Raw genomic sequence first — 17,621 nt, forward strand, 5'->3', positions numbered from 1 at the left:
TCTTTCCTCTTCTTTGAGCCCTTTCAATCTTTTTCCTCTCCAAGATGTGAGTCCTCTTCCTCCTCCTTTTTCAGGCTGAGTTGTTCTTCAACTTTTCCTCAATTTCTCCTAAAATTTAATCTCTGTTCTCCTTCTCAAGGCCAAAGTCCTCTAAATCATCTGCATGATTTTCCTTTCTTATTTATTCAGCTTTAGTCCTCTCTTCTCCTGCTTCTTCCACAACCTCTCACAGAAGATAGAAACAGTGCTGAAAGTCATTTAGTACTGACCTTCTTGAATTCATAAGCAACTACCTGGGCATAATTTAGGCCCTTTTGGAAACTGTATTCCATATAGAATTATGGTACTTACACAACACTTAATGAACAAAAGCACTTCACAGTGATCAACTGAAAAAGGGTTAGTGAGAACAAAGTAAAAAGTTTAGACTTTATTTCATTTACTGTTTTCCCCCACAACATCCTTCATAGCTTGATAGTTTCCTTTGTTCAATGTTTATTTCTCTAGAAAAGATTTTCTTGTTTATGAATATAATTTTGATATGAAGAATAGAGAAGTTAAGAAGACTAGAAAAATTAAATTATATTTTAATTTTTGCTTTCTCTATTTTGCCTCATAGCCTCAATTAGCATGGTTACATGTTCCCATGTCAAAATCTAATATGCCAACAAAGAAGGACAAAGGCACACAAACCGTTGGCCTGTTTTACCCATCAAACAAGTTTTTGGGAAAAAAAGAAATGGATCTTATTTCTCTAAAAGAAAGGCAAGAGAAGATGAATGATCACAGGCCTCTGTTCACAGCCATCAGCCCTGGAAGAGGTGAGGTATAAGATATGATTTCTTTAGGAATCAGTGGGGAAATTATTCTCTAATGTTTAAACAGAATATTTTCAGCCTTTTTTTTAACCATTCCTGTTTTCATAAGGTATTCTTATTTGACCGTAGAAATATTGCTAGCCCACTGTAATCTAACCCCTTAACATTATCATTTTCTGGTATAACCATTACCAGATCATCATCTATCATTTGGTTGCCTCCCTGAGCTCTCTGAGAAAACAAGTGCAAAATTAACATTTCTGTGATAATTCTCCTTCATAAAATTATCCTTTTGAAGATAGGTGCCCATATCTGTGAATGGCCAGAGAGGCATAATCAAGAGCAGAGAATCATTTAGGGTATTGAAAACCATAGTTCTGATTTGAACTGATTTATGCAAAATAAATAATGCCCTGTCCAAGTGTGACCCAGTTCTTTTCCTTTGGAAGTGCCTTTCAAAATCATCAGAGCATCTCACAAATATTTCCTGAAGGATTTATTGTTTTCTTGTTTATTCTTCTTAGTTCAAGTCAGAGGGAACTTGTTACTTATACTACTGATTGCTGTTTCAATGTATGATGATGTTTATATTTCTCTGGTCCCAAATCTGTGTCCCATGAAGGGCTTGTTTGTTCATTCAAAGACAGTCATGTTTATTAATCTTTGAACAGGTAACTTCTCCTGAAAATATGTGTAGCAGAGACTTTCTTTCTGCCCTACACAAGTGCTTGCATTATTGGGAACACCAAGATCTATTCCTCTCCCCTCCTTTTTGTAGATTTTTTGAAAGCTGCCTCTAATAGCTGTAAATGTAAGTTAAGGAAAAATAGAGACTTAAGGCTTTCAGCTTGAATCTGGAGGTCACTTTGAACCAACAGATCAAGGTGAAAGCAATAGATAGGAGGTACAGTGCATAGTTCACTGAACGTTGAATCAGGAAGAGCAATAGTCAGATTTGGCATTGGACACTTGCTAGCTATGTGACCTTGGGCAAGTCATTTAACCTCTGTGCCTCAATTTCCTCCTCTACAAAATGGGGGTAATGACAGCACCCACTTCACAGGGTTGTTGTGAGCACCAAGTGAGATAATATTTGTGAATCACTTAGCATAGTATCTGGCACATAGTAGACATTTAATAAATGCTTATTACCTTCCTTTCCTCATACAAATATCTTTTTCTTGAACCTCCTACAAAAGATGTTCAGACACCAGGCCTAAAGAATCAGAATATATTTTGTTTCTGGTATATTTTGACAGTGCACCAATCATCTTGGGATAAGCAAAGGAACTGGTTTTGAATATGAGTTCAGTCAGCACCCAGGCCTCAATTACCAGGAATATATTGACCATCCTATATACTCATCTTGATCTGTTTTCTTTTCTGCTATTTGAGGATTAGAAAAACAGACACCCTGTGTAGGTCCACTGACAAAGGCACCTTGTGGGTAGGAGTCCCAAACAAATAATACTTCCACACCCTATGACTAGTAACTCTATCTACCTCTTCCTAATCCTTGGGATTCTAAGTTGAAGACTACCTAGGTGAATACCTCCTTTCTCTACTACTGTTACTTCTCCCCATTACCTCATCCCTCCCTACCACAGTCCTATCCCTCCTGAGTCTAATTGTCAAATCTAATGGCCTTCCTCAATCCTTTTCCTTTTTGACCCCTTTATCATTGAACACTGTTGACCGTCTTCTTTATGGATACCATGTGCTCGCTGGTGACCCTGCTTTCTCTTGGATCTTCTCCTAAATGCATCCCCTCAATCTCTTTTGCTAGACCTTAATCCATGGCATGTTCACAATGTGTGTACCTCAAGGCTCTGTCCTGGACCCTCTTTTTTTTTCTATACTATCTCTTATGATAATCCCATCAATTCTCAGGGATTCAGTGTATTCTCAGGGCTGCTTTGGGTGCATCCCAAAAATTTTGGCATGTTGTCTCATTCTTGTCATTTTGTTTGATGAAATTATCATTTCCATGATTTCTTCTTTGACCCACTGACTCTTTAGGATTAAATAATTAAGTCTATTTAAATGTGAATTCTTTCTACAAAGCCTGTTATTGATTATAATTTTTATTCTTTTGGTCAATAGAAGATATGTTTAACAACAACCACAAAAATACCTTGTTCTCCAGGCAAGACAAAATGAGCATAAAGAGATCAAGGAGAAGGCTGTGGCTAAATATGTTAAGAGACTTAATGTCATCCTGAAATCCAGCTAAATGGAAAGAACATGTTTAAAGCTATTAACACAATACCAGGTTTTGGGAACTAGCAGATGGACCACAACAGCTTTGGAGAGTATCCTAACAAAAATCCATATAATATTAGTGACCTTTTGACACTTAACATTTAACCTAAGGCAGCTATAAGAAAAAATGAATACTTACTCCCCAGAAGGGAGAAAGAGGAGTGAAATTTGTAGAGCATTTGACCCTACAGAAATATTTTTGGAACAAGCAAATATCAGTCACTTCATTGGGTAATAATAAAGTCTGATAGCATGTACATGCCATTGGATTTGTAGAATGTAATCAAAAGTCTATGAAAGATTGTGTTTATGAAACAGCTAAGGTGCTTAGTTTCCCCAAGTGGAAAAGGGAACATCTGCAGGAACTCAGCTAATAATAGTGGGGAGGAAGCAGTGGTCAGAGAGTCAGAGAGACCTGGGCTTGATCCAGAACTTTCCATCTATGCCAGTCCCTTAACCTCTCTCTGTCTCTCAGAATTATTGTGAAGATCAATTGACATTATATAGATAGAAATATTTGAAGTACTTTTATGAAGACACAAAGAAGAGACAGAATGTGAAGAGGCAAAAAGGATTTCTAACCTTTATCGGAAAGTTGGAGATTGGAAGAATGGGACACAAAAAAGGAAAAGAAAGACATCTAAATACTTGGAACTAAATGATACCTATGAGGACTCCTGTAGAGGAAGAGTGGGGGTTCTGAACCTTCTTAAGGCAAAATAGGTTTTCACATGCCAAGAAATGACGATGGGAATCCATAGGTGCTTTTCAGTGCTTGAGCAGAAGAAGAAAGAGAGATAATGGTGACTGGAGAATCCTTTCCAAGGGGGTACTGAGGTAGCTATTTATTGTCCTGACAATGAACAACAGAGAGCTCTACTGGCTTTCCAAGGCATGAATTTGGACTGTGATGCAGAACTTCAAACTAGTCATACCTGATAACCACTACCACATCTGTTGACTCATTATATATCCAAGTGATTCCTCTAGAAGAAACCTAAGAAGCTTTAATAAAGAATATGGGGCCACAAGTGGTGTTTTCATCCTTGCTGACAATTAAAGGTAGCGTATTCAGAAGAGAAAGGCAGCATTAAGAAGTGAATGGCTAACTAGGAAGATAGTGTCTGAGAAATCAATTTCGGTTTATGACCCACAGCTTAAAATATAGAAATGTACAGACAGGGATAGACAGATAGGAGACAGACAGACAGATAGATGGGTAATTGTACTTACTAAGCACAGGCATTGTGCTAAGTGGTGGGAATTGAAAGGAGCTTACATTCTAATGGGGGAAGATAACACATCAAAGGGAACTGGTGGGGAAGGGAAGGTGGCATAAGGCTGAAATGTCTAGAAAGTTAGGAGTAGATCTGAGAGAGAAGTAAGCATGGAGAACCTGGATACTTTCTGAAATGGTGGTCCTGGGCAGGAACTTGCCAGTTGGAGGAGGGGACTTCAGGAAAAGATGTATCCAGGGTGAGAACACTGCTAGAAAAAAAAAATGCCTGTTTGCTTCCATAGAGCAGTAGTTCTCAAACTTTTTGGTTTCAGGACTTCTCTACATTCATAAAAATTACTGAAGACCGCCCCCCAAAGAGCTTTTGTTTATGTGGGTTATTTCTATCGATATTTACCATGTCTGAACTTAAAAATAACTTGGTATTATTATTAAAATAGATTTTAGCTAATAGACCAACCTGATAGGGTCTCAGGGACTCCAAGGGGTCCTTAGAACACTCTCGGGTTAGAACACTGGCTTAGAGTGTTATAAATGTGGACAAGAGGACTTGATCATGGTTGTGTAAGAAAAATGTCAGGAATGCAAGAGCCCAAAATAAACTGAGGCTGGCAATAAGTGCTAAGGACAACCAAAAGGATTTGGGCTTTTACAAATTATACTGCCATCAAGAGGAAGATCAAAAAGGGAGTAGGAAAGTTACTTGGGCAAAAAAGATATGATGATAATGGATGATGGTGAAAAGGCTACACTACTCAGCTCCTACATTACCTCTATTTTATTTCTCAAGATTGAGCTTTGGAGGGGCAGCTAAGTGACACATTGAATAGAGCTCTGACCTTGGAGTCAGGAGGACCTGAGTTCAAATCCAGACTCAGACACTTAATGCTTACTAGCTGTGAACTCTGGGCAAGTCACTTAACATTAATTGTCTAAGCAAAAAAAAAAAAAAGAATGATCTGTGGACTGGTAAGGACAAACCAACAATGGTTAGTAATCAGTAGAAACCCAAAATAAGTGAGAAAATAATAGCTCAATATTTAGAGGTCCTCAGTGACTTCAAGCTATAGAGCAACTACATCCTAGGCTACTAAAAGAACCCCTAGCAAATATAATTGCTGAGCCACTCATTGACTTTGAAAGATCTTGCAGATTGGGAAAGATGCTATAGAATTAGAAACGGGCAAATGTTCCCATTTCCAAAAGAGAATAGAATCTGTGAACTATAGAAAAGTGAGCTTGACTTCTAAGTCCCTGGCAAAAGTCTAAAACATAGTATTAAAGGGATAATTTGTGAATGTTAGAAAGGGAAAGTTACACTACAAGTAGCATTCCTTCAAAAGCACAAGTCATGCCAGTCTCACCTAATTTTCTTTCTGAAAAGGCTGTGCACATGGACAGATTAAAGAGATGCTACAATGTAGTAGTATACTTGGATTTCAGGAAGGTATTTTAATGTCTTTCATGCTATCTTTGTGGATAGTATGGAGAGATGTGGACTAGATCATAGGTGAATTCAGAATCATTTGAATGGCTGGACCAAACAGTAGCCATTAATGGGTCAAGTTAACTTGAAAGCAGATTCCTAGTAGGATACCCAAGGCATTTGTCCTTTGTCTTTTGCTAGTCAACATTTTTTTTTATCAGTAGCTGGGATAAACCCATAGAAATCATTCTTGTCAAAATATTAGATGCCATAAAGCTGCAAAGAATAGCTAACATCTTGGATGACAGTCAAAACTCCAAAGGAATCTACAGTAGCTAGAATTGTACCAAATCAAACAAGATTAATTTGAGATATATTAGCAATCTGTGGTTTCATCACTGTGAGAATTCCTTCCACCATCACAGATTGCAATAATGTATTGTTTTAGAAAGTTGCCTGAAGTTCAGAGAAGTAAAATGCCCTGCTCACAGCCATACATATATTGTTAGAGGTGAGAATTTTAATTCAGGTCTTCCCAACTCTCAGGGCAGCACTCTACCCCCTATCTCATTCTGCTTCTTATTTAGTAGGGGATGAATTATATCTCTAGGTTCAGGAAAACAAATCCACAATTCACTCAGCCAGTATTAGGGAAGGCATAGTTAGACAACAGTTGCTGCAGTATTTAATGAACTGGAAACTGGAAGATCTAGCACTATTTCAGGCTGTCGCATTAAGTGGCACTATGGGAAGTAATAATTTTGCCATATTTTTCTGTGCCTTGCCCTTGTCGATCACATATGGAGTACTGAGTTCAATTCCAGGTGCTACATTTTAGGAAGCATATAAATAAGCTGCATTATTCCAAAAGAGGATGTCTAGAATGGTGAGAGGACTTGAGAACCTGCCATAGAAGAACCCAAAGGTAAGTTTTTAGAACAACTTGGGATTGTTGAAGATGCTGTTCATTTTCTTAAATGCAGTCTAGTCTTGTCTTTTCCTATTTCATTCTGGGTCTAGCTCATTGTCCATCTGCAGTGTCTGCCCAAGAAATATCCAAGATACCTGTACTGATGGACTACTGAATGGCAAACTATGCTATAGTCAGAACAATAGGCATTCTTCATCCACTCGGTTTTCCCTGTGTAGATTGATAGGATGAACTCTTGTGTAGAAGTAGATCTCATTAAGGAGATTCTGGGGCTTCATGTTATCAGCTCTTTAATCATCTACAAACAGAAACAGAAGACTTCAGCATCTATAGAATATGATCCATGACAGTGGCAAACATCGTTAATGATCAAACATTCAATGACTTCAAAGCAAAGGTATTTGAACATAGAGGAAGATTTTTAAGATATGTTGGAAATTGGAGTTCAGGATTAAAAAAAGAAGCAAAGGTTTATAAACTATTCAGAAGTTTCATATCTATATATCATAAGTATTTTCAAGATGCTATATATAGCAAATATAGAATAATATCCCTCAGAAATAAAGTTGTTTTTGTCTAACCAGGCAGGACACTGTTTTTCAGTGTTTGTATATAGTCAGAATATATAGTCAGACCATGGACTTGTTATACTAAGGTGAGAACAAACCTAGAAGCAGAATTTCAACTATAAATCTTACAACAACCTTACGACCATGAATCACTTATCATTTACTCAGTGTAAATTCTATACAAGTGATAGAAAAACAACAGTAGAATTGTTTTAATCAATAATTCCACAGCAATCATTGAAGGAAATTGAGATCAAATTAAGGCTTACTCTTTCCTGACTAGAAACTTTGATATCTCAGTCAACCCTGAAAAAGGAATTCAGAAAGGTAAAGCCTAAGAAAACTTTAAATTTATGAACCACTACATGGAAATTGCAAATTGTCATGTCAAAATAACTAAATTACAAATATGACTAAATATTCCTTCATTGTTCTTATGGTAGTATAGTTTTGACCTGATTAACAAATCCTTAAAAAAGAAGGCAACAACAAATTTGGTTTGATTAGCAATTAAGTCCTAAGTGTTCTTTGGAGGTGGAATAGTTAACTAAAAATATTCATATATATTAACCCCATCCAAATTTTTAGAATAAAGGGAGAGGAGAAAAGAAATAGATTGTTAGCATCACAAATGAATAATTGGTGAATTGTGAGAAAAGAGAAAAGTTAATAATACCAAACCCACACACCTATACAGAAAAGAGATGAGGGTACTTTACCTTCACAATAACCCTGTAAAGTGAGTGCTAGTATTATTTCCATTTTACAGATGAGGAAACTGAGGCAGACAGAGGTTAAGTGATTTGCCAATGGTCACACAGGTATATAATTTTTTTAAAAGTTAAAGAGATAGCAATAGAAATTTAAGAACTGTTTTTAATGATTTGCATATATTAAAGTCTGGGGTTGGATTAGTACAGATGAAATAAGATATACCATACTCCTTATTGATAAAACAAATGTAGCAAAATATAATAGAGGAAAAAAACAGTCAGCAGGACCTGAGTTCAAATCCGGCCTCAGACACAACACTCGCTAGCTGTGTGACTTTGGGCAAGTCACTTAACCCCAATTGCCTCACCAAAAAAAAAAAAGAGAGAAAATTTAATGTTGCTATTGTAACATTATATAATATAATATAATTAATTTATAATAATATAAATTAATTGAAAGTTCCCCTTTATGAAAATTCCTCTTGTTTATTATTTTTGTATTCCAGTGCTTGGCACAGCACCTCACACGTAGTGAGTACTTAAATATTTTACCTACCTGTGAAAAAAGGAAAATGGTTTTAAAAAGACCCAACAATATATTGCCTATTAAAAATATACCTAAAACAGAAAGTTACAGATTTACAATGAGAAAAGGTTAGAATATAATCTACTCCCTCTTCTCCCACACATTACTGAAATTCCTTGCAAAAAAAAAAAGTCATCTGTAACCTTCTCATTGCTAATTATGGGTATTCTAAGCCAATTCTAATTCTCAGTCCTTGTTCTTTATCGCTCACATCTACTTCTGGATAATCTCTCCTCCCTTTTGGTAATCCTAGCTAACCTTGGACAAATTACTTATCTTCTGCCTCAGTTTCCTCATCTGTAAAAGGAGAGGGTTGGACTGAATGACCTCTAAGGTTCTTTCCAGTTCTAACCTTGTGATGTCATAATTTTTTGATTTCCATGACACTGAATTCACAGTTCTCCTACCTCAAAGGACCATTCCTTCTATTTTTTTCAGCACCTCCTTTGTTGTAGTGTTTTCCATAATATCTAGCTTTTCATAGTGTGTCTAAATTTTTTCCATTTAGAATTTTTGTAATAATAAGAACAATAGCTAGCATTCATACTTTACCTTCACAATTACCCTGTGAGGCTGGTGCTGTTGTCTCACTTTACCTTCACAATTACCCTATGAGGTTTGGCTATTATTATCCCCATATATAGATGAGGAAACTGAGGCAGACAGAAGTCAAGTGACTTGCCCAGGTTCACACAGGTGTAAACATCTGAGGTTGAATTTGAACTCTGGTTGTACTGACTCTAAGCCCAGTGATCTTATCCATTGCACTACCAGGTGCTATGAATGACAAGTGCCATCCTTCTTCATTGAATTCCAACTCATTCTTAATGGTTTTTCTAGAGAATAAATGTGTGTGTGTGTGCGTGTGTGTGTGTGTGTGTGTGTGTGTATCCATTCAGGACTATATATCAATAAACTGAAGTCTTTTCTCCTTAACATTAGAATCCTTTTTAAATTCCCTTCTCCTCCTCCCCTATCTAGGTCAACATTCTTATATAGAATCTGAAGGGAAAGTTGCAACACCACCTTTTGAGCAAGGGCTACGTGATTCTTCCAAGTGGAGCAGGCCTCAAGGCCATTTCCTCTGACAATGGAAATAGCTAATTAGAAGAAAAAGAAAACATTTTAGGATGCTTGAATGCTTTTTATTTGTCTTGCAATCTATTGCAGTTTGGTTACTTTGTTTTACTTAAACTGCTGGGAAGATCTCTTCCTGTTTCTAAAATGTGATAGTGCTCAATTTAGGACAAATGAAGTTTTGTAGCACCCTACTTCTATAGATAACAAATTTCTGCTTCCTAAACAAAGTTAAGAAAGATGAGACTTCTAATCATTGCCCTAAAATCTCCAGAAACTGAGAAGTTACCAAAAGGGATTATAAAAAAGGAAACTTGGTGAAGTCATCTTTGGTGCTTCTATCTTCCTGAGACCTCTGGAAGTTGCTACCCCAGACTAGCTGGTCGGGGGCGCAGGGCTCTACCCTGCCCCAATATTGAGTGAGTATCTAACTTTGGTACTTCTGCCACTCAATCTGTGGTGTTACACCTCGCCACTCCCCCCACCCCACCCACCTGAGGAGCTGGCTACCTTTCATCTCTTCCCACTAGTTAGTCTACGATTGCAGAAGACCCAACTAGAACAGCAAAGTGGAGGAACACCCTTGCCTCATTTGCAGCCCTCCTGAGCCCTCTACTGGCTGCAGAGAGTATCCTCCAATAAACCTCAGGATACACAGATTCTACAAGTGTGGCCTGTTTCTTCCTTGGGCATGTTGACTAATTTTTTACAAAATTATCATTTTGGGAGGAAGTTATCTATAAATGTAGGAAGTACATTTAAATCTGATTAAATTACCTTTTTCAATTATTTCCTATGGACACCCATTTAGGATACCAGTTCCCACCGAGAAGTTACGCATTAGGTCCTCTTCTTTTCTCTATATACTTCTCACATTTGGTGATCTTATCTACCCTCAGTTTCAGCTATTATCTTTTTGAGAATGAATCCCCAAACTGTATCTCCCCCAGACAACTCCCCAGGGCTCTACTCCCACATCTGCAACTTTTTTTTATATTTATGTCTCACCAGCAACTTGTTTAACATTTAAAACCAAACTTATCTTTCCTTTAAATTGCCATTTCTAACCTTCCCATTTTGTTAATAACATCACTGATCTCCTAAGCTTTTCATGCATAAAATATTCGATTAATTTTTGTCATTTCTGTCCTTAATTTCTAACCCTAATCCTCACATAAAATCAGTTGTCAAATCCAATTGATTCTTTGTCCTCAAGACTTGAATTACTTCCTTTCTGTGCTCATAGCCACCCTTCTAGTTCAGGCCCTCATTTCATCCTGCTAGAAGCATTGCTGTCGGCTTCTAACTGGTTTCCCTCTCTCAAGTCTCTGTTCTTGGTAATATATCCTTCATATCACTGTCAGAGTAATCTTCCTAAAACACAGCTTTTATGATATCACCCTCTACTGAAAACCTGAAGTGGTCTCCTTTGCTCACCAAATAAAGTCCAAATTCCTTATGCCTGGAAATCAAGGCGCTTCACAGTCAGTTTGGCCCCCAGCCACGTTTTCTAATCTTATTTCACTTCTTTTCATATATATTATGAAACTGACACTCTGGACTATTTATTCTTCCCGGAAGTTGTCTTGAACTTTATAGCTTTGTGCATTTGCTCATGTTATGCCATGTATTTGGAATATACCCTATTCTCTTCCAACCTCATTCAGATTCTATAGATAGCACCTCCTCCATGAAGCTTTCTTTTATTGTTATAGCCAGAAGGTATCTCTCCTTCCCTGGATTTCTCATACATAGTACTTTGTACTTCTCCTATGAACTTACTGTGTTATGTTTTATATTATATTTGTTAACATGTCTTATCTTCCTTAAAATACTCAGATGGATCTGGGACCTATTGATATGGGTACCCCTTCTAGTGATGCAGAAAGCAACTTCTTCCTGCCCACCCAGGATGGCTCTTATCCACTTCCTCTCAGAAATTTATTATAGAAGGTTCACTTCCTGTGCTAGCGGTCTCCTGTTCTCTCTCTTGACCAGTAAAGCACAAGGCCTGTCCATCTCAGCGTGTCATCAACATTCCTTTTTGTTTCATATATTTCTTTAGTAACATCTATTATCCTACTTCTCAAATATAATTCCTTATTTGTAATGTTTTGTAGCCTGCTCCTAGCAAATGTGTTTTCATTGCCATATGTGTTCCATGACTTCTTTGCATATACCACCATTACTGCTAGAACATATCTGCTGTACTGGTTTTCAAATCAATCAAGGGCAATGACAGTCTCTTATTTATCTTACTTATCTAACACAGTGTCTTGCACATACTAAATATTTGGTCAGTCAATTCATGGACAAGCATATATTAAGGGCTTACTGTGTGGTAGGCACTGGATTGGGCACCAGACAGAAATGAAATAGCCCCTACCTTCAAAGAGCTTACATTATGGGGTTAGGTAAGGGAGACCGTGTGTGTGTGTGTGTGTTTGTGTATGCATATACAGAATGTATACCTCCAAAACTGCAAAACAGTTTTGGGAGGGAGAGCACTATTAGTTGAGGGAGCAGTGAAGGCTTCATGTGGAAGGTGGTTCTTACACCAAATCTTAAATGAAACAAGGGATTCTAAGAGACTTTAAAAGTCAAACATAGTACATTCGAGGCACAGAATATCTAAGCAAAGAGATGAAGATGAAAGATAGAGTATATGTGTGAGGAATATCAAGGATAGCATACCTGGACCATAAAGCATGTGAAAGGAAGTAATGTATAAAGAGTCTAGAAGGATAGGTTACGGCCAGGTCTTGAAATCTTTACATGACAGAGTTTACATTTAACCTCAGACGCCATACAGAGGCCTTGGAGTGTGTTGAGGAGAGGAGTGACATGATGAGACCTGCGCTTAAGAAAAATTGTTTTGGCGGCCAAGTAAAGGGTGGATTGGAGAAGGGGAACGTTTGAGGTGGAGAGAACAACTAAGAGGTTATCACAGTCAAAAGGTGATGAGGTCTGGACCAAGGTGATGGCATTGTGAGGAGAGACTGGATTCAGGAGATATTGTAGAGGTAGAAATGACAAGATTTGTCAACTGATTGGATATGTGGGGTCAGGGAGAGTCAGGACTTAAGGATGATGGAGACTTCCTCCGTGAAATTATAGTTAGGCACGTCTGTGGGAGGCCTTAACCAAGCACTTTGTGGCTGTAACCATGGCTCTGTTGTTCACCAGGTGGCAGTGTATCCTAATTGCAGGCAAAATATGAAGAAGGAAGGAAATGGTACTTTGAAGCCTCCTCTTACAAGCCCATATCTATAAGGAAATGAGTGTCCTGTTGTATGAAAAGAAATTTGTATTAGAATTGCTGCATTGGTAGGTGATCAAATTCAGTTTGGCTTACCAACTTTGATTTGGCTTTCACTCACACCTCCCAATGTAATCCTATTCTCTTATTTGATCTCCTTCTAACTACCAACGTTTTTCCTACTACTGCCATTAATATTTGGCCCAGGAAACACAAGCATCTGTTTGTAATAAATATTATCAGAAATTCCTAACAAAGGTTTCAAAACAAATTAGGCAGACATGATATAAAAAGTAGAACTGAACTATATGTGATTCCTTTTAAGCTCATAGCTTGATTTCTTCAAAGTGTTGGTTGACTTACCTAGTTATGTGAAATTTGTACTTTTTTCTCAGAATGTTACAACAGTCCAGCTTAGCTAGAAAAAAAAATGCCTGTTCTGTATTTTCCTCCATGTATATTTTACTGCATGTGGACAAAACTTAAAGTCAAAAGATATAGTTTTTGTGTATACCTTTTGACCCAGCAATACTGCTACTAGGTCTGTATTCCAAAGAGATTAAAAAAACAAAAAAAATACAAATACATTTATAGCAGCTTTTAGTGATGGCAAGGAATTGGAAACTGAAGAGATATCCATCATTTGGGGAATGGCTGAACAAGCTGTTGTATATGACCATGATGGAATATTATTGTGCTATAAGAAATGACTAGCTGGATGCTCTCAGAAAAACCTGGAAAGACTTACGTGAAATGATGCAAAGTAAAATGGGCAGAACCAGGAGAACATTGTACACAGTAATGGCAATATTATATGATGAACTACTGTGAATAATTTAGCTATTCTCATCAATACAGTGACCCAAGACAATTCTGAAGGGCTTGTGATGAAAGGTGCATCCATCTCCAGAGAAAGAACTGGTAAAGCCTGAATGCAGATCAAAGATACTTTTTCTTTACTTTATTTTTGGGTTGGTTTTTTTTTTCCATCTGTTTTCTTTCACAGCATGACTTACATAGAAATGTGTTTTGCATGACTACACATGTATAACATACATCAATTTGCTTGCCTTCTCAATGGGGGAGAGGGAAGGGGAGAGAAAAAATTTGGAACCCAAAATTTAAAAAAAAAAAGAATGTTTTTTTACATGTAATTGGGAGAAAATAAAATATTAAATTAAAAAAATTAAAATCCTTTCAGTGACCCCCCCCAAAAAAAATATAGTTTTTGTAACCTATTTTGTAGAGGCAGTACTAATATACTAATATAGTTCCAGAAGAGGAAATTACAAGGTCATGTTGAGATCTCATTTTCAAGTAAACGAAGTTACAGTTGTGTGTTTCTGTGTGTTTGTATGTCTGTTTTAGAGCAAAAGTATTTAATTTCCCCCCCTTTTTTTTTTTTTTGGTGAGGCAATCAGGATCAAGTGACTTGCTCAGGGTTACACAGCCAGTAAGTGTCAAGTGTCTGAGACCAGATTTGAACTCAGGTCCTCCTGACTCCAGGACCTGTGCTCTATCCTTTGTGCCACCTAGCTGCCCCTCTTTTTGGGGGGGAGTGGGGAGGCAAACTGAGCTAAGTGTCTTGTCCAGAGTCACACAGCTAGTAAGTGTCAAGTGTCTGAAGCCAGATCTGAACTCAGGTCCTCCTGATTCCAGGGCCTGTGCTCTATCCACTGCTCCACCAACTTGCTATCTAGGTTAATCCAGACAAATCATAGTAATTAAATAAAAGGGCAACAAGGGCAACATATATAGATTTCAGAACAAACCTAGAGAAATAGATTAGAGTAATAGAAAATATACTTGACTTAGAACCAAAAGGCCTAAGTTTAAATCATGGCTGCAAATCCCGTTATCTGAGTGAACAGGAGCAAACTTCATCTTGCTGAATCTGTTTCTCCAGTCATAAAATAAGAATAATAATTTCACAAAATTATTTTTTTAAAAAAATACTTTAATAGTATTTTATTTTTCCGGTTCCATGTAAAGACAATTTTTTAACATTCTTTTTTTATAAAATGTAGAGCTCCAAATTTTCTTCTTCCCTCCCCTCTCCCTAAATCAGTAAGCAATTTGATTTAATATATGTGCAATCATGTAAACCATATTTCCAAAAAGTTGTGTAGTTGTGAAAGAAGAGCTTAGAAAACAAAAAATTACAGTTTGCAAAAGGAAAAAAATAAAGTGAAAATAGCATGTTTCGATTTGCGTTCAGACTCCGCCAGTTCTTTCTCTAGATGTGGATGGCATTTTCCACCATGGGTCTTTTGGAACAGGCTTGGATCATTGTATGGCTGAGAAGAGCAAAGTCATTGTTGATCATTGCACAGTGTTGCTGTTACTGTGTATAATGTTCTCCTGGTTCTGCTCACTTCGCTCACAAAGTTCTTTTGAAGAAAGTATTTTCCTAGCCTTTAAGCACTTTATGAATTTATTATAATAATAATGATGATTATTAGAAAGCTAATGTAAATTTATAACAAAGTGAGCAAGTGGCAAACCAAGAGCCAAACTCAGAAATCTTGCCTCTTAATTAATCTCCGGTCTTTATTCCTCTACAGCAGAATCTTTCTAGAACATTTTCTTCTAAGCCCATAGTGTAGAGGACTCAAAATAGAGACCTGCCTTAACCTCAAATTTTTTGAACTAAAAAGTGTTATGTCATATATTAACAGTAAGGGAAAACAGATATAAATCCCAAATGCTGTACTGGTATTCACAAAATATTAAAATATTAAGAGATAGCACTCCTATGCATTGTGCATATTCATTATTAAAGATTTACAGAAAGACATGGGAAAAAAATCACCTAGGATGACAAGACAAGACAAGACAAGGAGATGCATTCTATACAGGTAGAAGAAGTGTTTACAATGCTGTGATCATGGGTCCTTGAGACCTCAAATAATACCAGGTATTCAGAAGGGTTTTCTTGGGCGCCATGCCATCCATCATTTGTATTGTGAGATGATACATACAGCTTTGAAAAGCTCTTTCTCATTTCGGGCTTCTGTGAAGCCTATAACATTATCATAGCTATAACAGGTGTGATTACGCTTGCTGTTAGCTGACAGACTTGGTGATGTCAGAAGCAGGATAGCATGAATTTTAGAAATTAAGAAGGAAGGACTCTGCCTCTGTAAATATGAAATTTACATCAGGCAAACTATGCAACATAGGTATTGGGTCTCAGTTTAAAGAGTTGTTGATCAAGGGAGTTTTTCTTGCTCAATTTGATGAGCATCTCTCTCTCCCTATGGAATATAAACATTCCTATTTGATACTATATTAAGAAGACAACACACTAACTTATAATTGATTTTAATGGTTTGTGATTGTTCCCAGGATGATCTTGCCAACAGACCTGCTCAGCTTCTTTTCAGACTTTATCTTTTCCTTTACATCTTTCTTCTGGAGAGCAGCAAAGCAGATGGGGTGGAGTTTTCCCCTCTAATTTCTTCTCTACCTCCCCACTCCTCTAGCAAATAATGTTAATTCATGGCAGGAGTACATGGTAAGCATCCCATACTTGCTTAGGTGGCCTGAGGAGAATTCCTGGCCTCAGTTTCCTCTCCATCTTCTGCCTTTCTGAACTGCTTTCTTAGCATAAGTCAAAGACCAGGGACATAATGGATTTTCTTAGCCTAAAAGATGGCAGCATCCAGTGACAATAATAGAGTTCCTACAGAAACTCTGCAGAAGCAGACATGTGCTTGTCCATTTGGCCTAAGAGAGGAGTTCATAGATAGTGTTCCTGAACCCCAACCTCCTTTGTAGAGGAGTATGGATCTTGATTTCCTGGGCAGGGTCAATCCCAGAATCTATCCTTCTAGCTACTGATTTCTTGGACAATGCTAACTTAGGGGTAATTGACAACCAGATGCCCTTAGACACAGAGAAGAAACCACAGGTGTTTCATGAATACAGGAGGGTACCCACTGGTACTTGGTCATGAATACCACATAACTATAATGATAAAAACTAGATTAAAACTATCCACTGTGATCTGAATTATTTAGATTATCAGTCTAAATCATTAGTTTTCAAATGGAGAACATTTAATGAGAGCTATCATCCTATCATTAGATCTCTAAAGCTGCTCCCCTCCTTCCTCTCTACCCAATAATAATAATAACCAACCTTTAGTGCTTTTTAAAATAATTTTTTCACTCTCTTAGCTGTCCTCCCAATTGAGAAATAAAGAAAAAATTCTTTACAAATATGTATAGTTAAATATTCTCATTGCCCATGTCAAAAAATACATATCTCAATCTGTAAGTTCATTAGGACTCTGGAGGTGAGTATCATGTTTCGTTATGAGACCTCTTGAATTGGAGTTGGTTACTATAAAGGCAACTAATTGATACAGTGAGTGGGTTAAGCAGTGGGCCTAGAGTTAGGAAGACCTGAGTTTTAATCTTTTTTTTTCTTCAGTTTTTTTTTGGGGAGGGGTCTCCTTTAGCAAGCTGTTGACTCATTTTTCATAATTTTCTTGTATCGCTCTCATTTCTCTTCCCAATTTTCCTCTACTTCTCTGACCTGATTTGCAAAATCCTTTTTGAGCTCTTCCATGACCTGCGACCAATTCATATTTTTCTTGGAGGCTTTGGATGTAGGTGCTTTGACTTTGTTGTCTTCTGGTTGTATGTTTTGATCTTTGTCACCAAAGTAAGATTCTATACTATGAGTATTTTTCTGCTGTTTCTCATTTTCCCAGCCAATTACTTGACTTTTAAACTC

General features: G+C 37.2%; 1 protein-coding gene across 2 annotated transcripts in view; it reads left to right on the plus strand.

Annotated features, from left to right (window-relative positions):
• The window catches only part of DZANK1 (double zinc ribbon and ankyrin repeat domains 1), a 117,259-nt gene that overhangs the window by 55,924 nt on the left and 43,714 nt on the right, over window positions 1-17,621 (plus strand). For both annotated transcript variants that reach the window (XM_020986549.2, XM_020986561.2), the window contains exon 13: window positions 620-821. In XM_020986549.2, the coding sequence (XP_020842208.1) occupies window positions 620-821 (202 nt within the window). The remainder of the gene's footprint in view (window positions 1-619; window positions 822-17,621) is intronic.

This window comes from Phascolarctos cinereus, unplaced genomic scaffold (assembly GCF_003287225.1).
Source record: "Phascolarctos cinereus isolate Bilbo 61053 unplaced genomic scaffold, phaCin_HiC Scaffold_2;HRSCAF=192, whole genome shotgun sequence".
Taxonomy (NCBI): Eukaryota; Metazoa; Chordata; class Mammalia; order Diprotodontia; family Phascolarctidae; genus Phascolarctos; species Phascolarctos cinereus.